A 25,883-nucleotide genomic window follows, 5' to 3' on the forward strand; every position below is an offset into this window, starting at 1 on the left:
TAAGCTGGGAGTCTGGCCCAGCTCCCCTTTTCCCTCCATTCTTCCTAGGCCCTCAGCCAATAGGCAATGACTCTGGTAGAATATTCTGCTAACTCAGTGGCATAGAATCTCAGCGTTAAACTTAAGTTGACTTAATAAAAACGAAGAAAACATTTTTGTGCTGAGACTGGGACTCAGGGTCTCACACTCTCACTTGGCTTTTTTGCTCAGGGCTTCTACTTGAGCCACATCTCCACTTGTAGCCTTTTGCTAGTTAGTTGGAGACCAGGGTTTCTTAGTGTTGTTTACCCTGGTGAGCTTTGAACTATAATCCTCAGGTCCCAACCCCACCAGCATCTGACTCCCCCAAAATATTTTTCAGTATATGAAGTTTTTGTCTCAGAGTGATACACATTACGTGAGAGAGTAGAAAGACTTTTCCTCTAGAATTAACCTTTAAAGGAGTAAACCAATAACCGACAGGCTATTGTTTAGGGAACCTGCATTAATAGTAGTAATAGTCATAATTCCAAACATTTAAGAAGTCAGGAAGGAGATTTTACTTAAGAATCCATTCTCAGCTGTCCTTGGAGCTGAACATGGAATACAGGACTCACCTGCCTTCTTATGGCCCATCAATGGAAGGCTTGCCTGAGAAGAATTTTCTGTTTGCCACTCTCTGATTGGCCTGCTCTCGGCCACCCAGGTCCTCTTCACTCATTCCTATTACTGCCTGAACTGTGTGGGCATTTGTGTTTCACTGTATAGTATCTCTCTGGGTGGGCAAAAGGGATTTCCTGCAGTGTGGCAATTGAGTTAGGAAAGTGAAGGAAGAGTCATGCAAATATTCTGTAGGCCTTTGGAAATACCTTAGAAAGTTGAGAGCATCAGTTGCATTTTAAAGGCATGGATCCTGGCAAGGGCTCACACTACAGTCTTCAGTTCTGGGAGTGGTGTAGGAGACCCAGTGGTCCAGTTGGTTCCCGCCAAATATTGTGAATTTAGTGACTGCCTGTTGGTGCTCATTGAGGCCAGCGCTCCCCAGAGTATGGGAGATGGGCTGCTTGGTGGGGTACTGTGCTCCACCCTGGCCAGGGCACTTGTGTTTTGTGTTCAGAGGTATTGTGGCCACAAAGCTTGGTTTCATGGTTGTGAGGAAGTTAGTGTGTGAACTCTCACCTTCATGTGCGTTAGTCTGCTCAAGAATCCCTGCAACAGTTAGTGTTATGTCAGCTCACATGGGCAATGTGTATTGCCCAGATATTTAGGAAGGTTTCTAGTTGTCGCGGTGTGTGTATGTGTGTGTGTGTGTGTGTATGTGTGTGTGTGTGTGTGTGTGTGTGTGTGTGTGTGTGCTTTGTTCTGTTATGTGAATAGATTTCTCCCTCATGATGTACATGGAACAGAAAGGGTGACTCTCCCCAAGTAAGAGAATCTTTCTTGTTGAGCTGCCTTTTCACTGAGATTCAGCTTTTATCTGTGTGTGTGTGTGTGTGTGTGTGTATGTGTGTGTGTGTGTGTGTGTATATGTGTGTGCGCGCGCGCGCATTAGTCCTGGGGCTTGAACTCAGGGCCTGGGCACTGTCATTGAGCTTCTTTTGCCACTTCTTCAGCTTTTGAGCATCTTCAGCACCACTTCTGGCTTTTTCTGTGTATGTGGTGCTGAGGAATCAAACCTAGGGCAAGCACTCTACCACTCAGCCACATTCCCAGCCCCTCAGCTTTTATCTTACCTTTGGACTTGGACTGAAACAAAAGCTGTTCCCCAAGCTGCTGGCCTTTCTGGTTCTTGACCTTTGTATTCTTTTGGAAACTAAGTATTAGCTCTAGCTTGGAAACACAACCTACAGCTGATCATGTAATTGAAAGAGCCAATTCCTCGTCCTTCATCTCTTTATATATACCTCTTTATATATATTCATCTCTTTATATATATATATATATCTTTATATATGTGCAGATATGCATGGACATGCGCGTGTGCATACATCCACAGACACACAGACCCACATCTCATGGGTTCCATTGCTCTGGAGAACTCTGGCTACCCACCCCGACCTCCAGGTCGGGGTTTGTTTGTTTGGATCTTGTTGTATAAATTCATTTGGAATTTTGAGCTCATTTTGGAGGGTGAATATTATCTTGAATGAAATTTTTTTACTCAAAATTGAGTTTCATGAGCAATGTCTCTGTAGACATGTTTGCTGCAATTAAGCTCCCAAATTTGACCTCACCATTTTAATTAAAATGGATTTTATGTTTAGCTATGACAGATAACGTTGCTATCTTTGTGAAAAGCTCAACCCAAGAAGGTAAGATGACTGAAGTCTACCCTCTGTGCAAAAATACACAATGGCTCCGTTGCAGTTCACCCTCTACCTAGAAGACAGTGGATGCTTGATTATGAGAAATAGTCTAGAAATGGATGTTGTAGGCATAGGGACACTTCTTCCACCAAGGACCATCTGGATATTTATACTATCATATTTAGGCAATATAAAATTACCAGTACAGGCATTCGGCAGCAGGCAGTTAATGAGAAGTGTGGGCTCTCTCTTTAGTCATGCGCTAAATGGTTCCATAGGTCTTTTATATCCCATGGGCTGAACATTCCCTACGCTCCACCTCCTCTAAAATGTGGAGAAAATCCACATTATTAGAAAATGACAGGACTGAAGAGTGTGCAAAATGACACTGTACAGAGGCAATCAACACCATTCAAAATGCTGAAATATAGACTGGTTTAAAATACAGAGAATTATTTTTTTTGTTCCGGAACCAATTTTGCAAGCAAATGGTCAAAAGAATGTCCTAGCTCTTCTGTCTACCAGATGTCATGTGACTTCATCTTATCCCACCATAATGATGCTCACTGCTTCATGAAGGTGGTATCTGCCAAGCAGTTGACAGGAAGTGATCACTAGCAAGTATTTCTCCTAATACAGTTTTCTAATGCTCTTTTCATTTAGAGCACTCTCCCTTACAGTCCCAGAAGCTCACAGTTGTCAAATGTGGTGGCAATGACATCACTAAGGCCACCAGCTTGACTTTTGTTGTTGCACAGATTTGGTGTCATATTAGTCTCTTTTATTTGATCATTGGAATATTTCTTTACTTTTTTCAGTGCACAGTACTGTATGTCTCTAATTTCTATATAGGAATTGGGTGCCACTGGCTTATTCTATCTCATTTTAACATACTGATCAGTGTACAGGAAGTTATTTCTTTGGGCTTGTACCCACCGTTGAGTGGAAGAGTAGACAGAGATATCATCCTATTCAGTATAGGAACAATATACAAACACAAATGTAAGTTATTTGTCCAAATAGTAAATTGTTGAAGAATTAAATAGAATGCAATTTTAATGTTCAAAATAAGGCAGAAGAGGGGTCATTGTTGAAGGGAAGATCAGGAAAGGATGGGATGGGGACAGTGGGCTGGGAGAATGCATGTGTCCTCCTCTGTCAATAAGCATGGAGCCTACACCTCAGCTTGTGTACAAGCATCTGGAGGAATGGAAAGCTACAGTCTTCTTTCTTTCAACTCAGAAACCAGTGGAGGATGTGTTGTCAGCTCTAGGGCTTGAGTGATGGAAGAACAAGATGGGAAGGAGGGAGAGAACTTGAAGAGTCCTCTCATTACCTACTGCATGATCCAGACCAACCCTTTTTCTTCTTGGGATTTCAGCTTTCAGGTGGCAGGAATGAAAGTATTCCCTTTTAACCAAACCCAGGTTAAAACAATCTGTTAGGCCGGGCGCTGGTGGCTCACACCTGTAATCCTAGCTACGAAGGAAGCTGAGATTTGAGGATCGAGGTTCAAAGCCAGCCCAGGCAAGGAAAGTCTGTGAGACTCTTATCTCAATAAACCACCCAGAAAACCGGAAGTGGCGCTATGGCTCAAGTGGTAGAGCGCTCGCCTTGAGCTGAAGAGCTGAGGGACAGTGCTCAGGCTCAGAATTCAAGCCCTACTACTGACAAAAACAAAACAAACAAACAAAAAACCAATCTGTCAGGACTGTGAAATTCTGAGATAAGAAAAAGTAAGACAAGCCTCAAGAAAACTGTGGCTGGCTTTAGGCTTCCAAATAGTCCTTAACCAAAGAACTTGTGCTCCATTCATTCTCAAAAGGCAACCATCTTGATTAAATATAGTACATATCACAGTTAGGAAATAGATATTGCCAGGTACTGGTGGTTCATACCTGTAATCCTAGTTACTCAGATGGCTGAGATCTGAGGATCCTGTTTTGAAGCCAGCTTGGGAAGGAAAGTCAAGACTCTTATCTCCAGCTAAACACACACAGACACAGAAACACATGCACACGTGCATACATATACACACATATACCCCACCTACAAAGCCAGAAGTGGAGCTGTGGCTCAAGTGGTAGAGTGCTAGCCTTGAGTACAAAAGCTTGGGGACAGTGTTCAGGCCCAGAGTTCAAGCTCCTAGACTGGCGAAAAGAAAAATGTCCAACCACAGTATGTTTTCCCCTAGCCAAGCAGCTACCCTCTGCCTCTTTTCCTGATTCCTGGATAAGTACAAGAAGCCAAACCTGCCACATTCCTGAAACTCCTTTGTTTGTTCTACTATTTCAGCCCAGAACATATAATGAGCCAGTTCCTCTTTGGAGAAGTGATGAGGAAGACAGACCACAGTGTGGAGGCTGAAAAATGATGGAAAGAGCATGCATGTTGCCCAGAGAAGTCTTTCTGCCCTTTCGGACTTGGCTGGAGGTTACTGGAGCTGCTTCTGACTCAGTGATGCTCACAGGGATGGCATGAAGCCTTAATGCGTGGGACATGCATAGAGCTGAGAGGAGACAAACCCCACTTAGAAACCTAGGTCTTGTTCTAATGCTCGTGGGTTCTGACGCAACCTTCTTTCTGAAACACTGTCAGAAGTGTCCTTGGAAACAAGTGCCCACTGTCCACTAGAAATGATCACCAAGTGGTTATCAGAAAGAGGGAACACGAAGGAAAAGGAAGGAGGTTGTTTTGTACTAAAATAATCCAGTACAATGTTAAAGGCCAAGGTGCTTTCTAAGACTGGAGAAGGTGGTTGTTGTGGGCCTGCTCATGGGTGGCCTGGGAACCTTTCTCTTTGTCCGGTTGACAGGGCAAGGAGAACATATTTTCTTTTGGCAGAGTAGGTAAGAAACAGCCCACATCTGTTCTTTTTAATGAGTTTCAAGTGCTTGGTGAGACAAACAGATGATTGCAGCCACAGGAAGGAGGCAAACATTTTAGAAATGTTTTCTAGACAGAGGCAAGGCATTGTCTGTGGAACAAATTAAAGGCTCACTTTAGGGGAGTTGAAGAGTCTATGGCTTTTTAAATGTCAAAGATTATTTGCAGGTCTCTTCCTGTGGTAGAAGACTGGATGAATAGCTAAAGGGAACATAAAGGAACAAATGAAAAATTAAAGCCTACTGTTAAAAAATATTCCCATTAAGAATTTAAACAGAAAGATAAAAATAAATTGCCCCTCATTATCAGAGTCAAAGAAAGTTGGTACAATATTAAATATTTATTTCTACCCTTTAGAGTTTCCTTTTTTAAAAACAGAGCCTCATTAATTAACTCAACAATTCTTTTTTTTTTAATTTGGCAGTAGTTATAGATTCACAGGAAGTTGCAAAGAAACATGCACAGGGCGGTTCTGTGTCCTTTCGCCTAGCTTTCTCTAATGACAACATCTTGCTTAATTATAGTGAATATCACTGTCAGGAAATAGACATTGCCAGGTGCTGGTGGCTCATGCCTGTAATCCTAGCTACTTAGAAGGCTGCTCTGAGGAGGGTAGTTTAAAGCCAGCCATAGCAGGAAAGTTTGGAATGTTCTTATCACCAATAAGTCAGTTAAAAAAAAATAACGGCTGGAAGTGGAGCTCTGCTTGAAGCCACAGAGTGCCAGCCTGGAGTGAAAAATCTAAGAGCACCTAGTCCCTCAGTTCAAGCTGCTAAATCCCAAATAATTGTAGCTTGATGAACTCTTAAATGTAGACTTAGCTTAAGTAGTTGAGCATCCTGGAAGCCCCAGCATCTCACCTAGTTTCTGTTTTACATGAATAATTCTGTACTGCTTAGAAAGCAGCCATATCTGCTGGTTTAAACCCTAAAGAAACATTAGCTTCTAAATCCCAAATGATCAATGTTAACTGGATGGAATCTTAAATATCACATAGTTTGAATAGTTAAGCATCCTGAAAGTCCCAGAATCTTACTAGTCTTCTGTTTCCATGTGAGCAACTCCACGCTGCTTTGAAATCAGACATTTCTGCTGATTTACACCCTAGACAAATATCAGAGTCTAAATCCCATACAGTTGATGTTAGCTTGGATGAACTCTTAAATATGCACTTATTTGAGTAGTAGAGCAACCTGAAAGGCACAGGATCAATCTGGTCCTCTGTATGAAAGTATTTTGATAACATCAATTTGCCTTTTTCTGCTTGCTTGAGTTTAATTTGCTGTTTTTTTTCCTCTTATTAATTAAGTTGTAATCTTGGATTTGGGACCAATCTTCTCTTGTAAACTTTTAATATGCTCTTAATGCTTACGACTTCCCTCCAGGGACAGTTTTAGTGTTCTTTCCGAAACCTTGATATATTTGCTCTCATATCTATTTGAACAACCCATTTTTAGAATTCTCTTCAACTTTTCACTGTGACTTCTATGTGTAATTTCCCAATATTTAGATATTTGATATAAAGCTTTCTGTTGTTAATTTCTATTTTAATTTTGTGATCATCAAAAACATACTTTAAATATTTTAAACCTGCCAAGATTTGTTTTTATGGCTTAGGGTATAGTCTATCTGGTTAATGTTCCATGAACATTTAAAAATAATGTATGTTCTGTTGTGGAGTGGAATCTTCTATAAATGGAAAATAGAACAGGAAGTAGTTCTTTAAGTGTTCTTTAACCTCACAGATTTTCTGCATACTAAGAAAGGAAGGTTGAAGTCTGAAACTACAAGTGTGTATTTATCTGATTCTATTTTCAGTTTATGTATGTATGTATGTATGTATGTATGTATGTATGTATGTATGTATGTATGTATTGTTGGTCATGGAGCTTGAACATGGGCTTGGGTGCTGTCCTTCAGCTCTTCAGCTCAAGGTGAGCATTCTACCACTTGAGCCACAGCGCCATTTCCAGTTTTCTGGTGGTTAATTGTTAATAAGAATTTCACTGACTTTCCTGTTCAGGTTGGCTTTGAACCAAGATCCTCAGATCTCAGCCTTCTGAGTAGCTAGGATTACAGGCGTGAGCCACCTGCACCCGGCTTGTATTTCTTTTTGTGTCAGTATCTCTGTAGCCCAGATGTTCTTGAAGACCCAATCTTCCCGCCTCTTTCTTCTGAGTGTTGGGATTTCAGTTGTGTGCCACCATGTACAGTGCCCTTTCAGTTAGTTTGACTGGCATGAAAGAAATGTTTATCCTCTCATGCTCTGCTTTTGCAGTTGGGATTTTCACTTGTCTCTCAAGATTATGAGCCAACGATGTAAGGTCAAATAGATTTAAGGCAAAAGGGTACATTTTTAGCTTTGAATTAGCATATGTTAGTTGTACAGCACACTGGGTTTTATTGTGACATTCTTACACATATAAGGAATATGCTTTGACCATATTCATGTTACATTACTTTCTTTTTTAACTTTCTTTGGTTCTTCTCCCTCTCCCATGAGTCCCCTATTCCCACAGCATCCCCATTTTACTTTCTTTCATCTAGATTGTACAACTGAGAGAAAATATGTATTTCTCTGTCTGTATGTGTGGGATATTTCACTTATAATGATGGCCTCAAGTTTCATCTGTTTTCCTCCCAATGCCTTGATTTTGTTCTTCATGGTAGAATAATATTCTTTTCTTTTCTTTTTTTAATGGCTGTACTAAGGGTTGAACTTAAGTCCCATGCAGAGCTTGCATGGGAGAACAGTTTAAACAGGACTGACTCCTGCTGTGTTAGCTGCTTCAAATGGGTTTTTGAACAGAAGCTGTGTTCCTAAGTCTTCGAATAGGGCTTTGCCACCTCTTTTGTGTAAAGATGATATAACAAATAATCTTCGAAAGTCTGTATTTGATGTGGATATCCATGAAAACAAGTATAGGTTTGGGGGAGAGCATTAGGTCCCCTGAAGCCATTATACAAATCCAAGAATATCAGGCTTCAGCTTTGTGATAGTGTTTGGCACTCTCTGGCTTTTATTTTATTCTTTTCTCTGAAGATGAACTAGGAACTTACCTCTGTTTAGCTCAGAGTGGAAGCCGAGATAACATCTCCGTGTTAATGGAGATGCTCATAGCAGTGTAGTCATCTGAAGTGTTCTTGTGTGTCTAATGGTGACTGGGTTCTGAACTCAGGGATTTGGGTTTGCTAGGCAGGTGCTCTACTTCTTGAACAACACCCGATCCCCTTTTGGTCTGATTATGTTTCAGATAGGGTCTCAGTCCCCAGCCTGAAACCTAGACTCTTCTATTTATAATTTCTGACATGGCTGGGTAGACAAGTATGGGCTACCTCATCCAACTTTTTTGTTGAGGTGGAGTCTTGTAAACTTTAAACTTCTGGGGCAGCCATGCCTAGCTTGGAACTGGAATCCTCTGATTCTCAGCTTCCTGAGTAGCTGGGATGACAGGAGTGTACCACCACACCTGGCTCTTGGTTAAGATGGGGTGTATCATGATCTTTATTCCCTCAAAGGCCTATCATTGCAATCCTTTTACACTCTGCTTTTTTGAGTAGCTAGGATTTTAGATGTGAGCCCCCTGGGCCCTGGATCCTTTTTCATTTGTCTTTTCAAATGAAGATACGATTCTATTTTCTTTACCATATGTTCAAGAAGGGAATATATGATATCAAGGAAAGAATATTCAACACAAATACTTAGATATTAAATAGAGCAGTAATGAACACCCTCTTTAGTGGGTTAAAAATAAATAGTTACTCCATATGTGAAAGGTATTTTCATATTAGCAGGAAATTTTAATAAAGTTCTTTGTTCTAAAACACACATGGTGACCAATGTTACAATTAATAAAGTAAAAGAGAGAGTGAAACTTGTATTAGTCTGTTTCTTGATGCTATAACAAAATGCACAGATAATTGGTAATTTATAAGTAATTCATAATCTTATTTTCTCACAAATGTGGTCAGTAAAAATCTCAGATGAAGGGGCTCCTTCTCTTATGCTTATGTTAAAGGATTCCTTGTCTGTGACACGGATAGGTAGACAAACAGAAAGAATGCAAAAGGGACCAAAAGTATCAGATGGCTTCATTTTCTAACAACCCACTTTTTTGAGAAATAAGTCTCTCTGTGAGCTCCACATTAATCATCTGTCTAGATGTGGCTTAGTTGGATTCAATAGTGGCTCAATTTTTAATGTTTTTGGAACTCTATAGTTTCCCAGAGTGGCTAATTTACAGTTCCAGTATATTAAGCCCCTTTCTCCCAAAATTCCTGCCATCATTTGTTACTCGTTTTTTTTTTTTTTTTTTTTTGGTAATAGCCATTCTGACAGTGGAATCTCTATGTAGTTTGTATTTGTATTTCCCCAGACACCCTTGGTTTATGCCCTACAATTCTCTGACATGGGTAGAAAAGAGTGTCTACAAATCTGGTCAGCCTTTAAGATAGACTAAGTATGGAGATTAGTTGTTTATAGACTCAAGCATAGTTCAACATCCAGTGTGCTCCTGAAGGCAGCCAGCTCCATTCTGCAGGTAGCTGTACCTCTGATAGGATGGGATGGGATAGGGGTGGCTGGTGGAAATTTAGAGGAGCCAGTTAGCTCTGTATGCTGGTCACTCTTTTCACTGCACTTGACCTTGGGTAATCGAGCCCTGCCTTTATCCTGATGGATTCATGTAAGGTAAGACTGGAATAGGTTTCCAGGGAACACCTTGGAATACAATAGACACCAGATGAGTGTTCTTGATATCTTTCTAATTAGTTCTGTGGATCGCATGGGTGTGCTAGATTTGATTCCCACCTATTGGAATTCTCAGAAGATGTCTTGGTTTGTGGATACGCACTGTTGAACTGTCATTCTCTCTGTCTTACTTTTTCTCTCTGTTCTTTGTCTGTCTGGCTGGCTCTGTAGTCTGTCTCTTCCTCTGTGCTAGTCAGTTTTTTGTTATGATAACAAAATTCCAGAGATGGTTCATTTTTGCCTCACAGTTTTGGAGTTTCCCATCTATGGTCAGTTGATCCATTGCTTTGGGCTTGCACGGGGGCAGCACATCAGGCAGGGGTGCCTAGCAGAGCACATCCGAAGATAGGCAATAGAGAGAAAAGCAAGAGCAGAGCTCCCACAGCCTCTTCATGAACCCATCTCTTGTGTCCTGAGAACCGTCCAATAGGCCCCTGTCTCTAAAGGCCACTTCCCTCCCCATTATACCATCCTGGCGAATAAGCTTCTAACATGCAAGCCTTCAGGAGACATTCAAGCTACAAAACATGGGAGGGGGAGCAAGAGAGCTTGAGAGTTTCTCTGCCACCATCTTACTGACCCCACCCTCCCTGCTTCGTGTATCAAGGTAGGGCAGTAAAGACATAGAACATCCGCACATCCATCCTGAATTAAATAGGTTGTAATGGACTTAAGACTACCTCACATCATTAGTACAGCCCTACTGTCAGAATAGATATATTGTACATTGGAAACAGGGAATCATCGGAAGTATTTGGACTAAAGTTGGTCACTGCAGGCTCTCAGGATGTACAGTCTAAGGAAGGAGGAGGCAAAGGGGATCTGGTGGAAGTTATTTGGACAGTTCTCTGGGTTGCAATCAAGATGCAATTGGTGACTCACGAGCATCCCTGGAGAAAAGAGCCTTGGCTCACTGTTCTCCACTAAAGCTGAGATGACAGGCATGATCTCTATCACCATGGCAACCAGGAAGGAGGGCCTGTGCTACGTGCTGATGCGGTTGGTCCGTAGGAGGCTGAGTCTTGCGTTGAGAGTGGGGTGTGGGTGTGTTTTTATGTGTTCTGTACAGTTAAGTGCGGATGTCATAGAACTTCCCACACCGACTGGTGGGTAGTAATTGATTTATCGCATTATTTGTAATCACCGACCTAGGTATTGATCTGATCTGAGGCTGCCTGTGCTTACTCACCCACATGTTGAAAATGTGTTTGGTATTTCCATTGGGATTAAATGCGTTTTTCACATCTGAAGGCTCGTTAAAAATAATGAGTGGTGAATACAGTCACATGGAATCACTATGAGTCAACATTCTGAGAAAAGTAGTTTAAGATTTTTTTAAATTAGAATTCATTTATTGTACAGGAGGGCTTCATTATGACATCTTCACACCTGCAAATAATATGCCCTTTCCCCTGTAATTACTCTCTCTTGTCCTCTCTATCTACTTGTTAGAAACAATTTCAACAGGTTCCATGGCTCCACTTTCATATATGATATAAAGTTCTTAGACTACATATTCATTTTCCTTTACCCTCTCTGTTTGCCCTGTCTACTTCCATTAATGCCTAACCTTCCAACAGACCCTGTTTGACTTTCCTGCCATTTGTGTGTGTGTGTGTGTGTGTGTGTGTGTGTGTGTATGTGTATGTGTGTATGTATTAAATTGTTCAAGGTGTTTCACCATAGAATTTTCACATGTGCATACATTATATTTTAATCAGAATAAACTCTATTGCTACTATATTATATCCTATAAATGAACACAATTATTTATTTATACAGCATAATGAAAATGAAAAGGTTAAAATTTTCTATTATCTAAAAATTAATCAATTCTCAGAAAGTTTATAAAAATATCACCTTATAAAATACTGTAATAATAAAAAAATGGCAAAGGGTGCTGTTAATCTAAACACACACACTTCTCAGCATAAAGACAGTTTGCATGTGTCTTTTGGAAGTCAGGATGTGTCAGTATGTCTTACAGGTGGAATCCTTAAAACTCTGTCTTAAAGAACACACGTACAGCAGGACCTTGTCAGCCTTTGCAAGGTTAGAACTAATGGCTGAAGGTTGTCTCTCCAAGTGATAGAAAGGCTAAATATCATGAAAAAAGGGAAGAAATAATTGAACAAAGTATAAGCATAAATGAAAAAGGAGAAAGGATATAATAACTCCTGGTCTTTCTAGGGTTTAAACCCAGAGCCTCATGCTTGCTCAGCTGGTGTTCTACCATTTGAGCCATGTTTCTAGCCCTGGTTTTTGCCAGTAATTGTAGAAATGGGTCAAGCTATAAACTTTCCTCTTAGAACTGCTTTGGATGTATCCCAAATGTTCTGATATACCATATTTTCATTTTCATTTGATGCTAGGAACTTTTGTTTCCCTTCTTATTTCTTTTTTAGTAAGTTTTTTTTATTGTGAAAATACTGTACAGAGGGGTTACCGTTACATGAGCAAGATCTACTTATCATTTTGCAATGTGGTTTAATCCTCCTGAGTTTGAATATTTTTCTGTGATAATTTTTGCTATTATCTCCTATTTTTTCCTGTTCTGAGATTTGCTTTATTTCCTAGAGTATGATTTATTTTGGAGAATGGTCCATTGGCTGCTGAGAAGAATGTATATTTTGTGGCTACTGGAGGAAATATTTTGTAGGTGTCTGTTGGATCCAATTGGTCTATGGTGTTACATATTTTTTCTTTGTTGACTTTTTGAATTGATAATCTATAAATTGAAGTCTCCAACTAGCATAGTATTGGGGATCTATGTGTGTTTTGAAGTCCAATAACATTTGTTCAACAAAATTGGATATCCCAATTTTGCTATTGGACTGTGCTATTGGATGCAATATGTTATAAATGTCAATTAGATTAAAGCATTTAATAATGTTTGTTCAGGTTTTCTGTGTACTTACTCTATTGATTAGTGAGAGTAGTATGTTGAAATACAAAACTGAAATTTAGGATTCAGTTATTTCTCTTTTAATTTCCATCAGCTTCTGCCTCTTGATCCATGCATGTATATTTAGGCTTGGTGTGATCTCTTGGTTGATAGTTTTTTTACGTTATGCATTGTCTCTCTTTATGCCTATTAGTATTTTTGTCTTTAAGACTACTTTGGTACTAATATAATTACACCTACTTTATGTGTGTGTGTGTATATATGTGTTTTCATGATTTATGTTTTTCCTCCTATTTATTTTTAACATATCCCCATCTTTATTGTTAAAGTAGTTTTCTCATACATAAGAGATGATTAAATATAGCATTTTTACATAACATGAAAATTCCTTTTTAATGTGCACATTCTACTTGCCTTTAGTGTAATTAATTGGAGTGCTTTGCTTAAAGTCCTCCCTCTTGCTAGTTTAAAAATATTGTTGAAAAATTTACCACTTTTTCTTTTTTCTATCAGTATTGTTAGTTTACTTTATATTATTTTAAAAAATTTTAATGTTTGCTGTAGTATTTTTCATTAATCCCAGTCCATCTACCATTTTAGATGTAGATTAATTAAAAATCTACATATGTGAATGTACATATCTGAAAATACATTCAGATAAATTGAGGGGATAGGCAGAGAGATTGGGAGAGGTGGGGGAGAAGCATAGAAGGTGACGTTGATCAAGGTGATTGTAGTCACAAACTGGCATGCTGAATTGAAATGCCTTTGTTCAACATACATACATACATCCATACATACCTTTACAAATAATCCCACTGCATCTTGACTATACTTCCAGGTAATACATGTTGTCTTTGCTCAGGTTCATCACCTGGATCATGAGTTCAAGCCCAAGGACTGACACCAAAATAAATGCATAAATGAAATATAAAATAAAATGCTGGAATATCACTTAATCTGCATCACATAGCCTCCAACCTGTATAATACTATGTATTGATCGCTTTCATTTCTATGCTGTTATTGTCATTAACCTAAGCATGCTTAAGTTAATTGTATTATAAAAGCCATTTTTGATAGTATATGAAATGTATAGTTTTAAACAAATTTGATATTAGATTCCAATTTCATTACATCCAGGATTTTTAATTTTTAAAAAAATCCAATTTTGTGTCTTGTATTATACTTCTGTGCCTAAAGAAATTGCATTGGCATTTCTTGTTGTCTAGTTCTGCAGCCATGAATTCATTCAGGACTTGTGTGAAAATATCTTTATTACTTCTTCATTCTCAAGATATTTTGTGTTCACATAGAATTCTCTCTTGATATGGCCCCCTTCCCCTTGATCTGTCCTCTTCAGGCACCAAGTGTCATTCCATTGTCTTCTCACAAATCACTTTCAATTCCTTTGCTATTCATGCCTAACATTTCCATTACATTCTTCAGGATAAATTTCAATTTTTGTGCCTAAATTCTTAATGCATTTATTTAGATTGTCTTTTCCATTAGATACCAGAACTTACTAAATACTTATTGTAAATCCTTAGATGATTGTTTATATGTACAAGCTGTGTTTATTTCTGCTTGTTTTCATTGATTTGCCCATTAACATTTTTTTTTGTCCTAGTTCTGGGGCTTTAACTCAGGGCTTTGGCATTGTCCATGAACTTCTTTTTGCTAAAGACTAGTACTCTACCATTTCAACCATACTTCGTTTCCAGCTTTTTTGGTAGTTAATGGGAGATAAGAGTCTCATGGACTTTTCTGTCCTGGCTGGCTTCAAACTATGATTCTCAGATGTTCAGGCTCCTAAGGAGCTAGAATTATAGACAGGAGCCAGGGGCACCCAGCAACAATGTGTTTTTCTTTGTTCTAGCTGTCATTTCAGTTGAAGCATTCATTGTATGTAAAGGATAATAGACTCTAAAAACAAGTACCTTGCATCTTGTATATACGTTTATCTAATTTGGGGAAAGGAAAGGGAATAACAAAAATGGCGAAACAAGGACAGAGGGTGACCCAATGCATCAGTGATACTCACAAGACACTATGTTGGAAATGAACGACTGGCGGGGAGGGGGGAAGAGTAGGGAGGGAAGGGATAGTAGGAGAAAAACAAAGGAGCAGGTAACAATGTTGGACCAGAAATGTACTCATTACTTTACTTATGTAACTGTAACCCCTCTGTGCAGCACCTTTACAACAAAATAAAATAAAATAAAATGACAAGTAACACTGTGTAGAATGAATTCTAACAGACACACTCATATTTTATCAGGACGTCATGAGATTCTATGTAGATCTTATTGGGAATCTCAAGTCTTAACATCTTAAAATAATGTAATTCTATTGTTTTTGAAACTTTAATAGGATTATGAAAATATATTGATAATAACACCAATACTTGCACTGCTCAAAGATATTCTTTGCATATACATTTGAGTCTTGAAGTGCAAGTCTCTTTCCTATAGAAGGAGAAGTAAGGGCATCCTAGATCAATGGATATGAATTGGCCTGGTTTATCAGGTAAGGGCTAGAGGACCTCTATGCACTAGCATACAAGTGTAAGGGCTCAAAGTCAGGACTGGGCCATAAGGGAATATTCTAAAATCTCATTCAGCTGGCTTCTAGGATTGTTGTTTTGAGAATGGTCTTCAGTGCCATTTTGGAAAGGAGAGGGACGCAGGGAGAACCACTTTCCACAGGGAGAAAGAAGGGCACACAGAAGTTCACCTCCTGAGAAATGAGAGAGGCAACAGCAATTAAGAGCCTAATGCATGAAGCTCCTGAGGGGAATCTGGCAGCTTCTGTTGCTAATGCAGACACTACCATGCTTCCTTAGATCTGTGTGTAAGCCAATTTGAGACATGTCAGAATGCCATTTCAGGAGTGTTGCTCACAAGCTATACCAGTCTCCAGTGGTTTTGGAGCCCTGACGCCAAACGATATCATCTATTACTGTGTTGGAGAGCAGCCCTCTGGAAGCAAATCTGATACTACACCTAAGTGGAGAAGTCTGTTTTGCCAGGCAAGGATAGATATTTGAGAGTTCTTAATGGAAGTGGCAACTGAGGTTGTAATAGAATGTCAATAGGTTTCTGGAAGGACAGAAGCTACCCTGAGCTGATTGATTAAGGGCATTGGATCAGAAATATGAACTTTGACTGGTGATACCTTCTTACTTTGCATATTCTCATCCTAAAAGTTCTGATTTTCAGAAACTCTAGATTCAGGCATTCCTTTGGTTTTCCCTCATGCACAATTCCAAACTTTGGAACCAACAGTGGAAATGACAGAGTAGAACAGAGGTGGGGAGAGGAGAATGACCAGTAGAATTTAGAGACGCCATGGGTGACTTGCATGTCATTGAAGAAGGGTGGGATTGTTAGAGTTAAAGGAAAAATCAGACATGCAACACTTTTATTTAGGTACAAATGAATATTCATGCCTGTGACAAAGATGCTTTCTCAATTCCTTTAATCTTTTTTATTTCTATTGTATTCGGAAAGTGCATATAAAGTACCCTGATTTTACTTTACACGGTAGAAAGTTCAACTATGAAATGGTGAAGTAGACTGATGAAAGTCATTTGGCATCAGACTGGGAACTGTAACTATTTTTAGAATGTGCTGATCTTTATTTCAGGTGCTTTATTTCAGGAGGGTGCTTTAGGATTCGCATTATGGAGACTTTCCCAAGTATGGGGAATGCTACAAAAGAACGCCTAGGTCTAAAGTACAGGTGACAAGATGAATAAAGAAAGGTGAGAACTTGCACAATGAAATCATAATACACATAGCACCAAAGGTACATTTCATGATTGCATGCATTTGAGAAACCAAGTCTCAATGAATGGACTCAGATTCCATGAAAAGTCAAGCAACCAAAACTGGATAGAAACTAGATAACAAGACTCTAAAGAAGCACAACTCTCTGCCCCCTGAGAATATTAAACCATTTTTAATGTAACATCCAACTAACTGGTCCCAAGCTTCTCCCTGTCCATTTAAATGTTAGGACAATGGAAATATTCTGATTCATGATGTGTGCACACAACAGCCAGATGAATCTTCTCTAATGAAAAGTACACACTGTAATATATGAAGATAAGGCTCTGGTTTATTTTGACCCACAGGGATGAGCAGTATCTGTAGGTTGTGGGTGCTAAACTTCTTTATTTACACACTGTTTTACTCAGCTCAGATCACAGAGGTCTTCAGAAAGGATATCAAATATGATTAAGATTCAATGGAGAGTTATACAGGGGGCTACAGACCTGTTTTTCACTCCAGAAAAGGGTTTTTGATAATGTATCCATGTAGGTAGCAGTCTCAGCTTTAATCCAGTATGTTTGAAGTTTGCCTTTCAATATGACCAAAGATAGAAATCATGCATTCTTTGTATGGACATTCAGAGCTGAAACAACCATTTTAATGATAGATTTCTGGAGAAGGAGACACTGAGAAATCCTTTTGTCACTATTCCTGCCTTATGATTTTCCTTTTAAGTAAAAATTTCTTCTGTCTCCATAAAGGAGAGAGAGAGAGAGAGAGAGAGAGAGAGAGAGAGAGAGAGAGAGAGAGAGAGAGAGAGAGAGAGAGAGAGAGAGAGAGAGAGAGAGAGAGAGAGAGAGGAGGGAGGGAGGGAGGGAGGGAGGGAGAAATACATTTAATAGCATACTTTAGATCTTGACTTCCTTCATGTTTCTATTTGGATTTGGAAAATTCAGAGTGGTTTTAGAGCGAGTCTATGCCTAAGTGGAAGTCTATATTGGTGTACAGAGCTCTGGAGAATGGCATGAACTTATTTTACCAATAGTTGAAGGGTTAGAAGACATGCTTAGGAAACAGGAGTCAGAAACATGTGAAGTCTATATCTACCCAGCCAGGAAGCCAGGCTGTGAGAATTTCTTATTCCTTGTCCTCTTTAGGTGAAATTATTTTCAGCCAATGAAGCTATAAAGTATTAGGAGACTGAAAAAAATAGAAACAGAATAGTGGGTGATTTTATTTTTTTTATTTTTATTTTTTTTCTGCTTATGTGGTGCTGACAAATCAAACCCAGGGCCTCATGCATGCAAGGCAAGCGCTCTACCTCTGAGCCACCTTCCCAGCCCCTAGTGGGTGATTTTATCTGGGTAGAATAGGTTTAACATAAGTAATATTTAATCTGTGAAGCTTTAGATGAAATTTTTATAATAAAGAAAATAGAGAGCAATTTTCATGGAAGCAAAAATAGTTTGCTTTAAAGAGAATTCTGATTGATTTAAATTTGACTTTTAAATTAGTCATATTGTCTCATCAAAAAGGGTTCGTGAAGGGAATCAACACTTTTTTGGGTCTTTGTTTCCTTGTCACAGAGAAAAGAACATTTCAATCTTGATATTTGCTGGAATAATTTCTGGATAAATGGAGAAACCACATGGAGATATCTTTAATAGGGCTCAAACAAGGCATTCTTTTCATTTATTTACTTAACAAGTAAAAACTGTATATGTTCACAGAGTTAATGAGATTAAATGATGTTAGGATGTGAAGTAATATGTATGTTAAGTAGGTTGACTTGGCCAATGCAGCGAGAGTAATATTTGATATGATAAATGTTGATGTTTGCTCCCCATTCCTCCTCTCTGACTTTTCCTGACCTTTCAGGGTTATTCCCATCTAAAGCGTCCATTTTCAACTCATATAACTTGTTTTAAAGCGCTGGCACAAGCTGGTAACACTAGTCCACAGTAAAGTTTAAGAACTCCATATTTCTACCCTCGCATGAATTGCTATTTTACTTTTAGACATTTCAAAGAACAGCATGTTCAACATAGACAATCATAGACAAATTAAATATTTGTGGTAGGGTTTAAGGATGTACATATGATTCAGTGACATCTTTCTTTTTCCTTCTGCTGTGTGTATGTGTGTATGTGGGGTCTGTGTGTATGTGGTGTGTATGTAGGAGGTGGTCTAATTGTAAAGCACACTCCATGCTAAGCGCACTTACCAAATCAGTTGTGCTCTATAAAATACATGGACAGCAGTGGTACGTATGTATGAAAGGGGGAGGGAAATGGAGAAGTATGTAGTCAAAGAAATGTTTCTTCTGTGGGATGATGAAAATTCACTAATGGTTGGGAGAGGGTTCTGGTTTCATAGACAGAAAGGAAGGAATCCATTGTGTGGAAAGATGAATGCAGACATTGGTGAGCTGTTTAGGAAACATTCATTGACTAGTTTAATAAGGTTTCTAAGTCTTCAGTATAGAAATGTAGGAGATTATGGTAGAATAGAACTTGAGCAATCTAGAATAGAAATTTTTTTATAGAGCAACCCAAGAAAAAGCTATAGAGAGAAATGTGCAAGTTATAAGTACAGAATCTTAGGAAATGCTCACAGCAGTGAAGCAGCATAGCTTAGAGAAGTTACCCAAAAATGCACTAAGGAAAATTAGACTTGAGGAAAATTAGGAGAGAAACATATGATAGAGTTGAAAGAATAGTTAACATTGTTGAATTAATGATAGCAATTAGTCAACATCTTTCAAGTCTTCTAATTTTATAAATAAGAAAATTAAAATTCCCTTGGCCTATAGGATGAACAATAGGAAATTGATATTATCAACAAGGGAAGTTGATATTAACCATTTTAGATGTGAAAAGAGGAGAACTTTAAAATTATAGATATACAACAAACATCATCTTGCTGAAATCCTAGGTCCTAGCAAAAATAATACTTAGTAGAATTAACTACTACTAATTCCTTACTAGTATTAAGGCCTTACTAGAATTATGTACATGCCAAATTAATGGGGAAAAAGGTCTAATTTAAATGCAGATCTAGCTGGGCGCCGGTGGTTCATGCCTGGAATCCTAGCTACTCAGGAGGCTGAGATCTGAGGATCACAGTTCAAAGCCAGTCTGGGAGGAAAGTCCGTGAGACTCTTATCTCCAATAAACCACTAGAAAATTGGAAGTGGTGCTGTGGCTCAAGTGGTAGAGTGCTCTCCTTGAGCTAAAGAGCACAGGGACAGTGCCCAAGCCGAGTTCAAGACCCACGACCGACCCCTCCCCCCCAAAAAATGCAGATCTGTGATCTATTTACCAACAGTTATTGGAATTTTTTTAATGTGTTAGAATTTCAATCTGTCTTCTTTGAGATGTTTCTCAGGCTGACTATGACTTGGGAAAAGATCATGAAAGGTAGAGATAAAAGCATGAGAGGAGAGCTGGAAAGAAGGAGCTGTTCACAGTGAAACTTGGGCTTTAAAAAAGAATGTCTGTGCTGGGCGCTGGTGGCTCACTCCTGTAATCCTAACTACTCAGGAGGCTGAGATCTGAGGATCATGGTTCAAAGCCAGCCTGGGCAGGAAAAGTCCGTGAGACTTTTATCTCCAATAAACTACCAGAAAACCAGAAGTGGTGCTGTGGCTCAAGTGAGCTGAAGATCTGAGGGACAGCGCCCAGGCCCAGAGTTCAAGCCCCATGACCAACAACAACAAAAAGAAAAAGAATGTCTGTGACAGCTCAAATTGACAATGAGATGGACATTCCCAGAACTGATTGTTATATTTTGTCCTTTAGCAAATATGAGAGTTGAAGTAGTTTCCCCCTTTCAGTTCAGAGACCCTAGCCTGATCAAGACCTGCTGTTTCTACCCTTAATCCCTCTTGCTTCCTTTCTCTCTGTTCCTCTTTTATTTCATTATACATTCACAAAAGGAAATTAGTGCATAGGCAGGCATGCAACAAGGATGAGTCAGGTCTAAATATTTTAAAACTCTAATGTGCCAGTTTATTGTTTAGAATTGATAGTATAGCATGGTCGTTTACTGAAAAAGCATTTACTGAAACAAAACATAGAAAGAGATTTTCCATTCCACTGTTCATGTATAAGAACTCTTACTTTGTGCTTTGTCTTTGACAATGAAGACAGGTACTTAAATGTATGATTTCTCTTCTCCCTACAGGTCCCATTGCTTTCTTTCTTTGGAGGTCATTCCCCAAAGGACAGATTATTAATAGTAGTAAATGGAAAAAGAGAATGACAAGAAGAACTACGATTCTGATAGATAAGTGAAATTCTGTTGTGCACGTGTAATACATTTTCTTCATCCATTTGACCATTGAGGAGCAAGGAAAGGAAAGACTTGGAATACAATTCTATTAAGTGAAGTAAGCTAGACCCTGAGAAACAAAGGTTGCATGTTTGCCTTCATTTGTGGTAGATAGAATGTACCTATAAATCTCTAAGTAAATATGCTGGGCACATATATCTATAAGTAAATACCTTGGGTAGTGGTTACAAATGAATTAACTGAAATACAATAGGCTCTGTGGAGAACCCAAATAGTATAATCTTTTAGAAAGACCAAACAAATCCCAACAAAATCAACACCAGGAAATTGGTACATGCAAGGAGGGGTAGGGCCAAGCGGAGGAGGGTGGATGAATGAAGGGGGATGGAAAGGAGAATGTAGGCAAGGATTCATCGTATGCACCACAGAATGAAGGAAAAGAAGGGAAAGGGCTGAGGGGATGACACTTCTAAAGATGTACTGTATCCATAAACTGCTTTGTTATATGCCACCTCCTTTGTACAACTACTCAAAGATCATTTTTAAAAGCATACTTAAGATCCCTTTTCACAACCCACCTATGCTTGAAGAAACTTTAAGAAGAGTCTAGTTCCCCTCTCCTGCCCCCGCCCCGCAGCTCTGAGCTGTAAGTCATTTCTAAGCTGCCATTCAGATGTTCTAAAAGCTACCTGTCAGGCTATCTGTGGAGAGGAGGTAAAGGGGAAACCAAGATTGTTGTTTTATCTCCACTAACACAGACACACGTTATGTTGCAAAGGATGCCCATATTGTCGTGGTAATTCTTCCTGTAGCAGTGTGACAGATCTTTTCCCATAAATTATCTGCACTGGACCTTATGCAGACCTGTATTAGTAAGTGTTGTACTTTTTTCTATTTGCATTTATCACCAAACCAACACCACAAGTCTGTCTAACGAAGCCAAGTTTAAATGTAGGTTCTTTGGACTTCAGAGCTTTTCACAGCCTTCTTTCTTTTAGGTATTTCTTTTTATAATAGATTTATGCATTTCACCAAGATAAGTCTAGTTGATATATTTAAGGTATTCTTTTATTTTCCCTTTAGTGATTGGTCTGAAGTCAGGGGCTCATGCTTGCTACATAGCTTCTCTACTATTGGATGCACATCTTCAACCAAATATAGTAAAAATAAAAAAAAAAAACAACTATGCAACTATGTACTGCACGGAGTATAGTTTATCAGCTATTGTTGTTTCCTTTTTTCTCCTTTCTCATGAATCCTGAGGTAAGTTCATGAACAGAGATATTCCTAAAATAATGATGCTTTATCTTTCAAACCACAAATGGTCTCTCTGACACTAAGCATGTCTTCATGGGTCATTCTGTTACAGTAATTCAATGCATGTTGCGACAAAGCACATCATCCAGGCCAACAAGTGTCTTGAAGAAAGTTAAGGCTAGCTCATACAGATGTGCTAGAGGAGCTACTTTTATGGTCCTTGAAAATTGCTTACTGTTTCTGACTTTCCCTGCAGATGAAAATCTTTGGATGGAAAGAGCTAACGAGACGTGGGTGAGTGGGTTTGTCCTCCTCGGCCTCTCCAGCGACCGGGACACTCAAGTCTCCCTCTTCGTCCTGTTCCTGGCCATGTACGTGGTCACAGTGCTGGGGAACGTTCTCATCATTCTTCTGATCAGACTGGATAGCTGCCTGCACACTCCCATGTACTTCTTTCTCACCCACCTCTCCCTGGTGGACGTGTCCTATGCCACAAGCATAGTTCCTCAGCTGCTGGCGCATTTCCTTGCAGAGCATAAGGTGATCCCATTCCTGAGCTGTGCAGCCCAGTTGTTTTTCTCCCTGGCCTTGGGTGGCATTGAGTTTGTTCTGCTGGCAGTGATGGCTTATGACCGCTATGTGGCGGTGTGTGACCCGCTGAGGTACTCTGCCATCATGCATGGGGGACTGTGCACTAGGCTGGCCATCTCCTCCTGGGTCAGCGGCTCCATCAACTCTCTCATGCAGACAGCCATCACCTTTCAGCTGCCCATGTGCACACACAAGTATATTGACCACATATCCTGTGAACTCCTAGCTGTGGTCAGGCTGGCCTGTGTGGATACCTCCTCCAATGAGGTTGCCATCATGGTTTCCAGCATTGTCCTTCTGATGACCCCCTTCTTCCTGGTTCTGCTGTCCTACATCCAGATCATCTCCACCATCCTAAAGATGCAGTCCGCAGAGGGCCGGCGGAAAGCCTTCCACACCTGTGCCTCTCACCTGACGGTGGTGGTCCTGTGCTACGGCATGGCCATTTTCACCTACATCCAGCCCCACTCCAGCCCTTCTGTCCTTCAGGAGAAGTTGATCTCTCTCTTCTATGCCATTTTGACCCCCATGCTCAACCCCATGATTTATAGCCTAAGGAATAAGGAGGTGAAGGGGGCCTGGCAGAAACTCCTAGGACATTTCTCTGGACTAACAGCAAAACTGTCATTCTGATGACTCATGCATATCGCTTGGCAAAATGCACCTTGCCTGTGTGATCTCCAGGCAACTCATAAGTGACAGGCTGGAGCTGCATTTCCCTGGCAAGCAGAAGGCAGTGATATAATGTGTACTGGTGATGTTGTGTAGGGGGCTGAAGAGTTATGTGGGTGTGTCACATGGGTGTGTTTTTATGTCATAGCAGCACCTTCAGTGGTGTGAGCACTGTGGTCATGAAACTTCACACCTTCATCCCTTCCTAGCATGTGACAATAATGGAAGATATCTATGGTCCCTTTCAATTCATCAAGTTGTAATCACAAGCCTACTCCTGGCCCTTACCTTGTACCATTGGCATGTAGGATACAATTACAATAAACTTGTGATGTTTCCAGTGGAAACAAAATGCTATTTCACATTTGAAGATTTTCTTAAAATCAGATGTGGTCTGTGTAGTCAGCTTCAGTGAATGGGTGAGTAGACCTGCTGAAGTGTGTATTGTCAAGACAGATTAAGTATTTTTGTCAAGAGTTACTAAGCGTAAGTATAGTGGTGTGTGTGTGTGTGTGTGTGTGTGTGTGTGTGTGTGTGTGTGTGTGTGTGTGTGTGTGTGTGAGTGAGTGTTAAAGGAATTTATCAAGAAAAAAATCAAATGAATGTCTTTTTTTTTTTTACTGTAATAGAGATATAGCTGAAGACTGCTTGTATATATTGCTATTATTGGCCAAGAAACTAAGTTTTCAGTACTCACTGACAACATTCACACAACCATCATTCTAGTTAGCAGGGCTGATAGACACAAGTCACTGACACTTGGCCTTAAAAATGAGAAAAACATTTAATATGGGTCTTAAGAGTTAAGATAATTAAGCCGGTTGGGCTCATTTTTTTTTAATTTTCAAGTTTCCATATTAGGCATTCCTTCCATCTTCCCTCACAAATACAATAAACTTTGGGTGATCAGGATTTGAGTGTGGCCTTCATCTTTTTAAAAAAATCCTAAATGATGCACAAGAAAGGAAAAGGAATAACTGAACAAGAAGCAAGGATATAAAAAGAAAAAGTACATGATTACAACTCGAATGACTAAGTATTTCCTTTTTTGTAACACTCAGTTCTCATATTCATCAACACACTGTCACGAAATCTAAGAGTTCACACATTGCTGGAGACGTTTAAACTGGAAACACAGTTGAACAGAGTTTAATACTGATAGTAAGGCAATCTGAAATTTTTTGTGGTAAAAGCAGATCTACCCCCAAAGATGTCAGTGTAAACTAACATTCTATTGGTTCTCATCAAGCAGTATCAATGGAGTGTCAACTGTGTGTAGTGTCAATGGATGGCTCTCAGACATGGTGCAATCCTGGTACCAATGTACATGCGTGGTGGGAAGGAGAGATTCTGAAGCAATTTTATGACCTTGTGAAGCATGTTAAAATGAGATTGAAGCCATGGAGGGTGCCTGAGGAAGTTTTCCTGCACAAGGATTCTTTAAATTGGGGATAGAAATGTGAGAGCCAGTTATCCTGATGAGAGTAAGGAACACGTTGTGTGAAGTTGTATAGGTGGGGCTCAAATGCGAGGCTAAAGGTGTTAAAATTTAGCTTGCAGGGTACAAAGAGTGAAGAAGCAGAGTGGATAAAATAGTCTTGTCTTCATTTCTCCCCCTGTAGATCAAAGACTCTCTTTTTGTAGATCTTATTTAAAAATCTAAAATATTCTGATGAGCAACCATTATTTTGAAACTTAAACAGTACATGCCTATTTATCTGTACTTGTAAATCTCACAGAAGCCATTATGTTGTGTAAATACAGAGTTTCACACTTATGCACCCAAGGAGATGTACATGAAGAGGATGTTTTATTAGTACAGATCCAGTGAATGGCTCAGAACCACTCACTGTTCATTAGAATGGAGGTATTGGGAAAGCCTGTTTGTACTGTAAAAGCTTCCTAAAGGGGCACAAAGCTGGCTCCTGTGATTCTTTTTAGAATGACCTAAGTCTTCAGAGGAGTTTTGGAGGCGATGAAAAGATGGAGAAAAGACTTCCTCGGGAAGAGGAAGGGCATCGTAGTGGCCCTGTCTTTGAGGTTTGCGAGTCATGACAGCAATTACCACTCCAGCGCAAGGTCCTAAGAGTATCGGTTAGCTCCAAGTGCCAGTTCAGCCACAGCCACACGTGATTACGTCTGTATCTGGGCCCATTTGGGAGCAGTGACATACTTCCTCCCAAGAGTTTCTCTAAACCATTCCTAGGTGATTTCATTTCAGGAGCTCAGGAGGCCCAAGGCGCTTAATTCTACGGTCCGTGTTTGTGTTGGTGGGGAACATGCTTGATAATACGACCCTAGATGTAGGAGACATGAAGCCATAGGAAATACTTGAGAATCCCTGAGAGAGATGTCAACAGAGTGGATGAAATATTAGTATATGCAGAGGAAGCATTCCTAGTCCATCTGAACTCTTTTTTTTTTTCTTTTTGGCACATTGGATCAGAGACATGAGCTACAAATGCTGAA

General features: G+C 39.6%; 1 protein-coding gene across 2 annotated transcripts; it reads left to right on the top strand.

The window, feature by feature from the left end:
* The first annotated feature begins 16,563 nt into the window (after positions 1-16,563).
* On the top strand, positions 16,564-23,708 carry LOC138809889 (olfactory receptor-like protein OLF3). Of its 2 annotated transcripts, XM_069996955.1 has the most exons (3): positions 16,564-16,591; positions 20,787-20,991; positions 22,408-23,708. In XM_069996955.1, the coding sequence occupies exon 3, from the start codon at positions 22,422-22,424 to the stop codon at positions 23,373-23,375; it is 954 nt and encodes a 317-aa protein (XP_069853056.1). In that variant the 5' UTR covers positions 16,564-16,591; positions 20,787-20,991; positions 22,408-22,421; the 3' UTR covers positions 23,376-23,708. The 2 variants fall into 2 exon arrangements, with proteins under 2 accessions (XP_069853056.1, XP_069853057.1); XM_069996956.1 differs by lacking the exons at positions 16,564-16,591; positions 20,787-20,991 and adding an exon at positions 22,083-22,157.
* Positions 23,709-25,883: the final 2,175 nt, after the last annotated feature.

This window comes from Dipodomys merriami, unplaced genomic scaffold (assembly GCF_024711535.1).
Source record: "Dipodomys merriami isolate MVZ:Mamm:240054 unplaced genomic scaffold, mDipMer1.0.p SCAF_5, whole genome shotgun sequence".
NCBI classification, from domain to species: domain Eukaryota; kingdom Metazoa; phylum Chordata; class Mammalia; order Rodentia; family Heteromyidae; genus Dipodomys; species Dipodomys merriami.

What these genes read in the sequence shown, in the direction of transcription:
- LOC138809889 (XM_069996955.1), top strand. Translation starts at nt 22,422, where the DNA reads ATGGAAAGAGCTAACGAGACGTGGGTGAGTGGGTTTGTCCTCCTCGGC.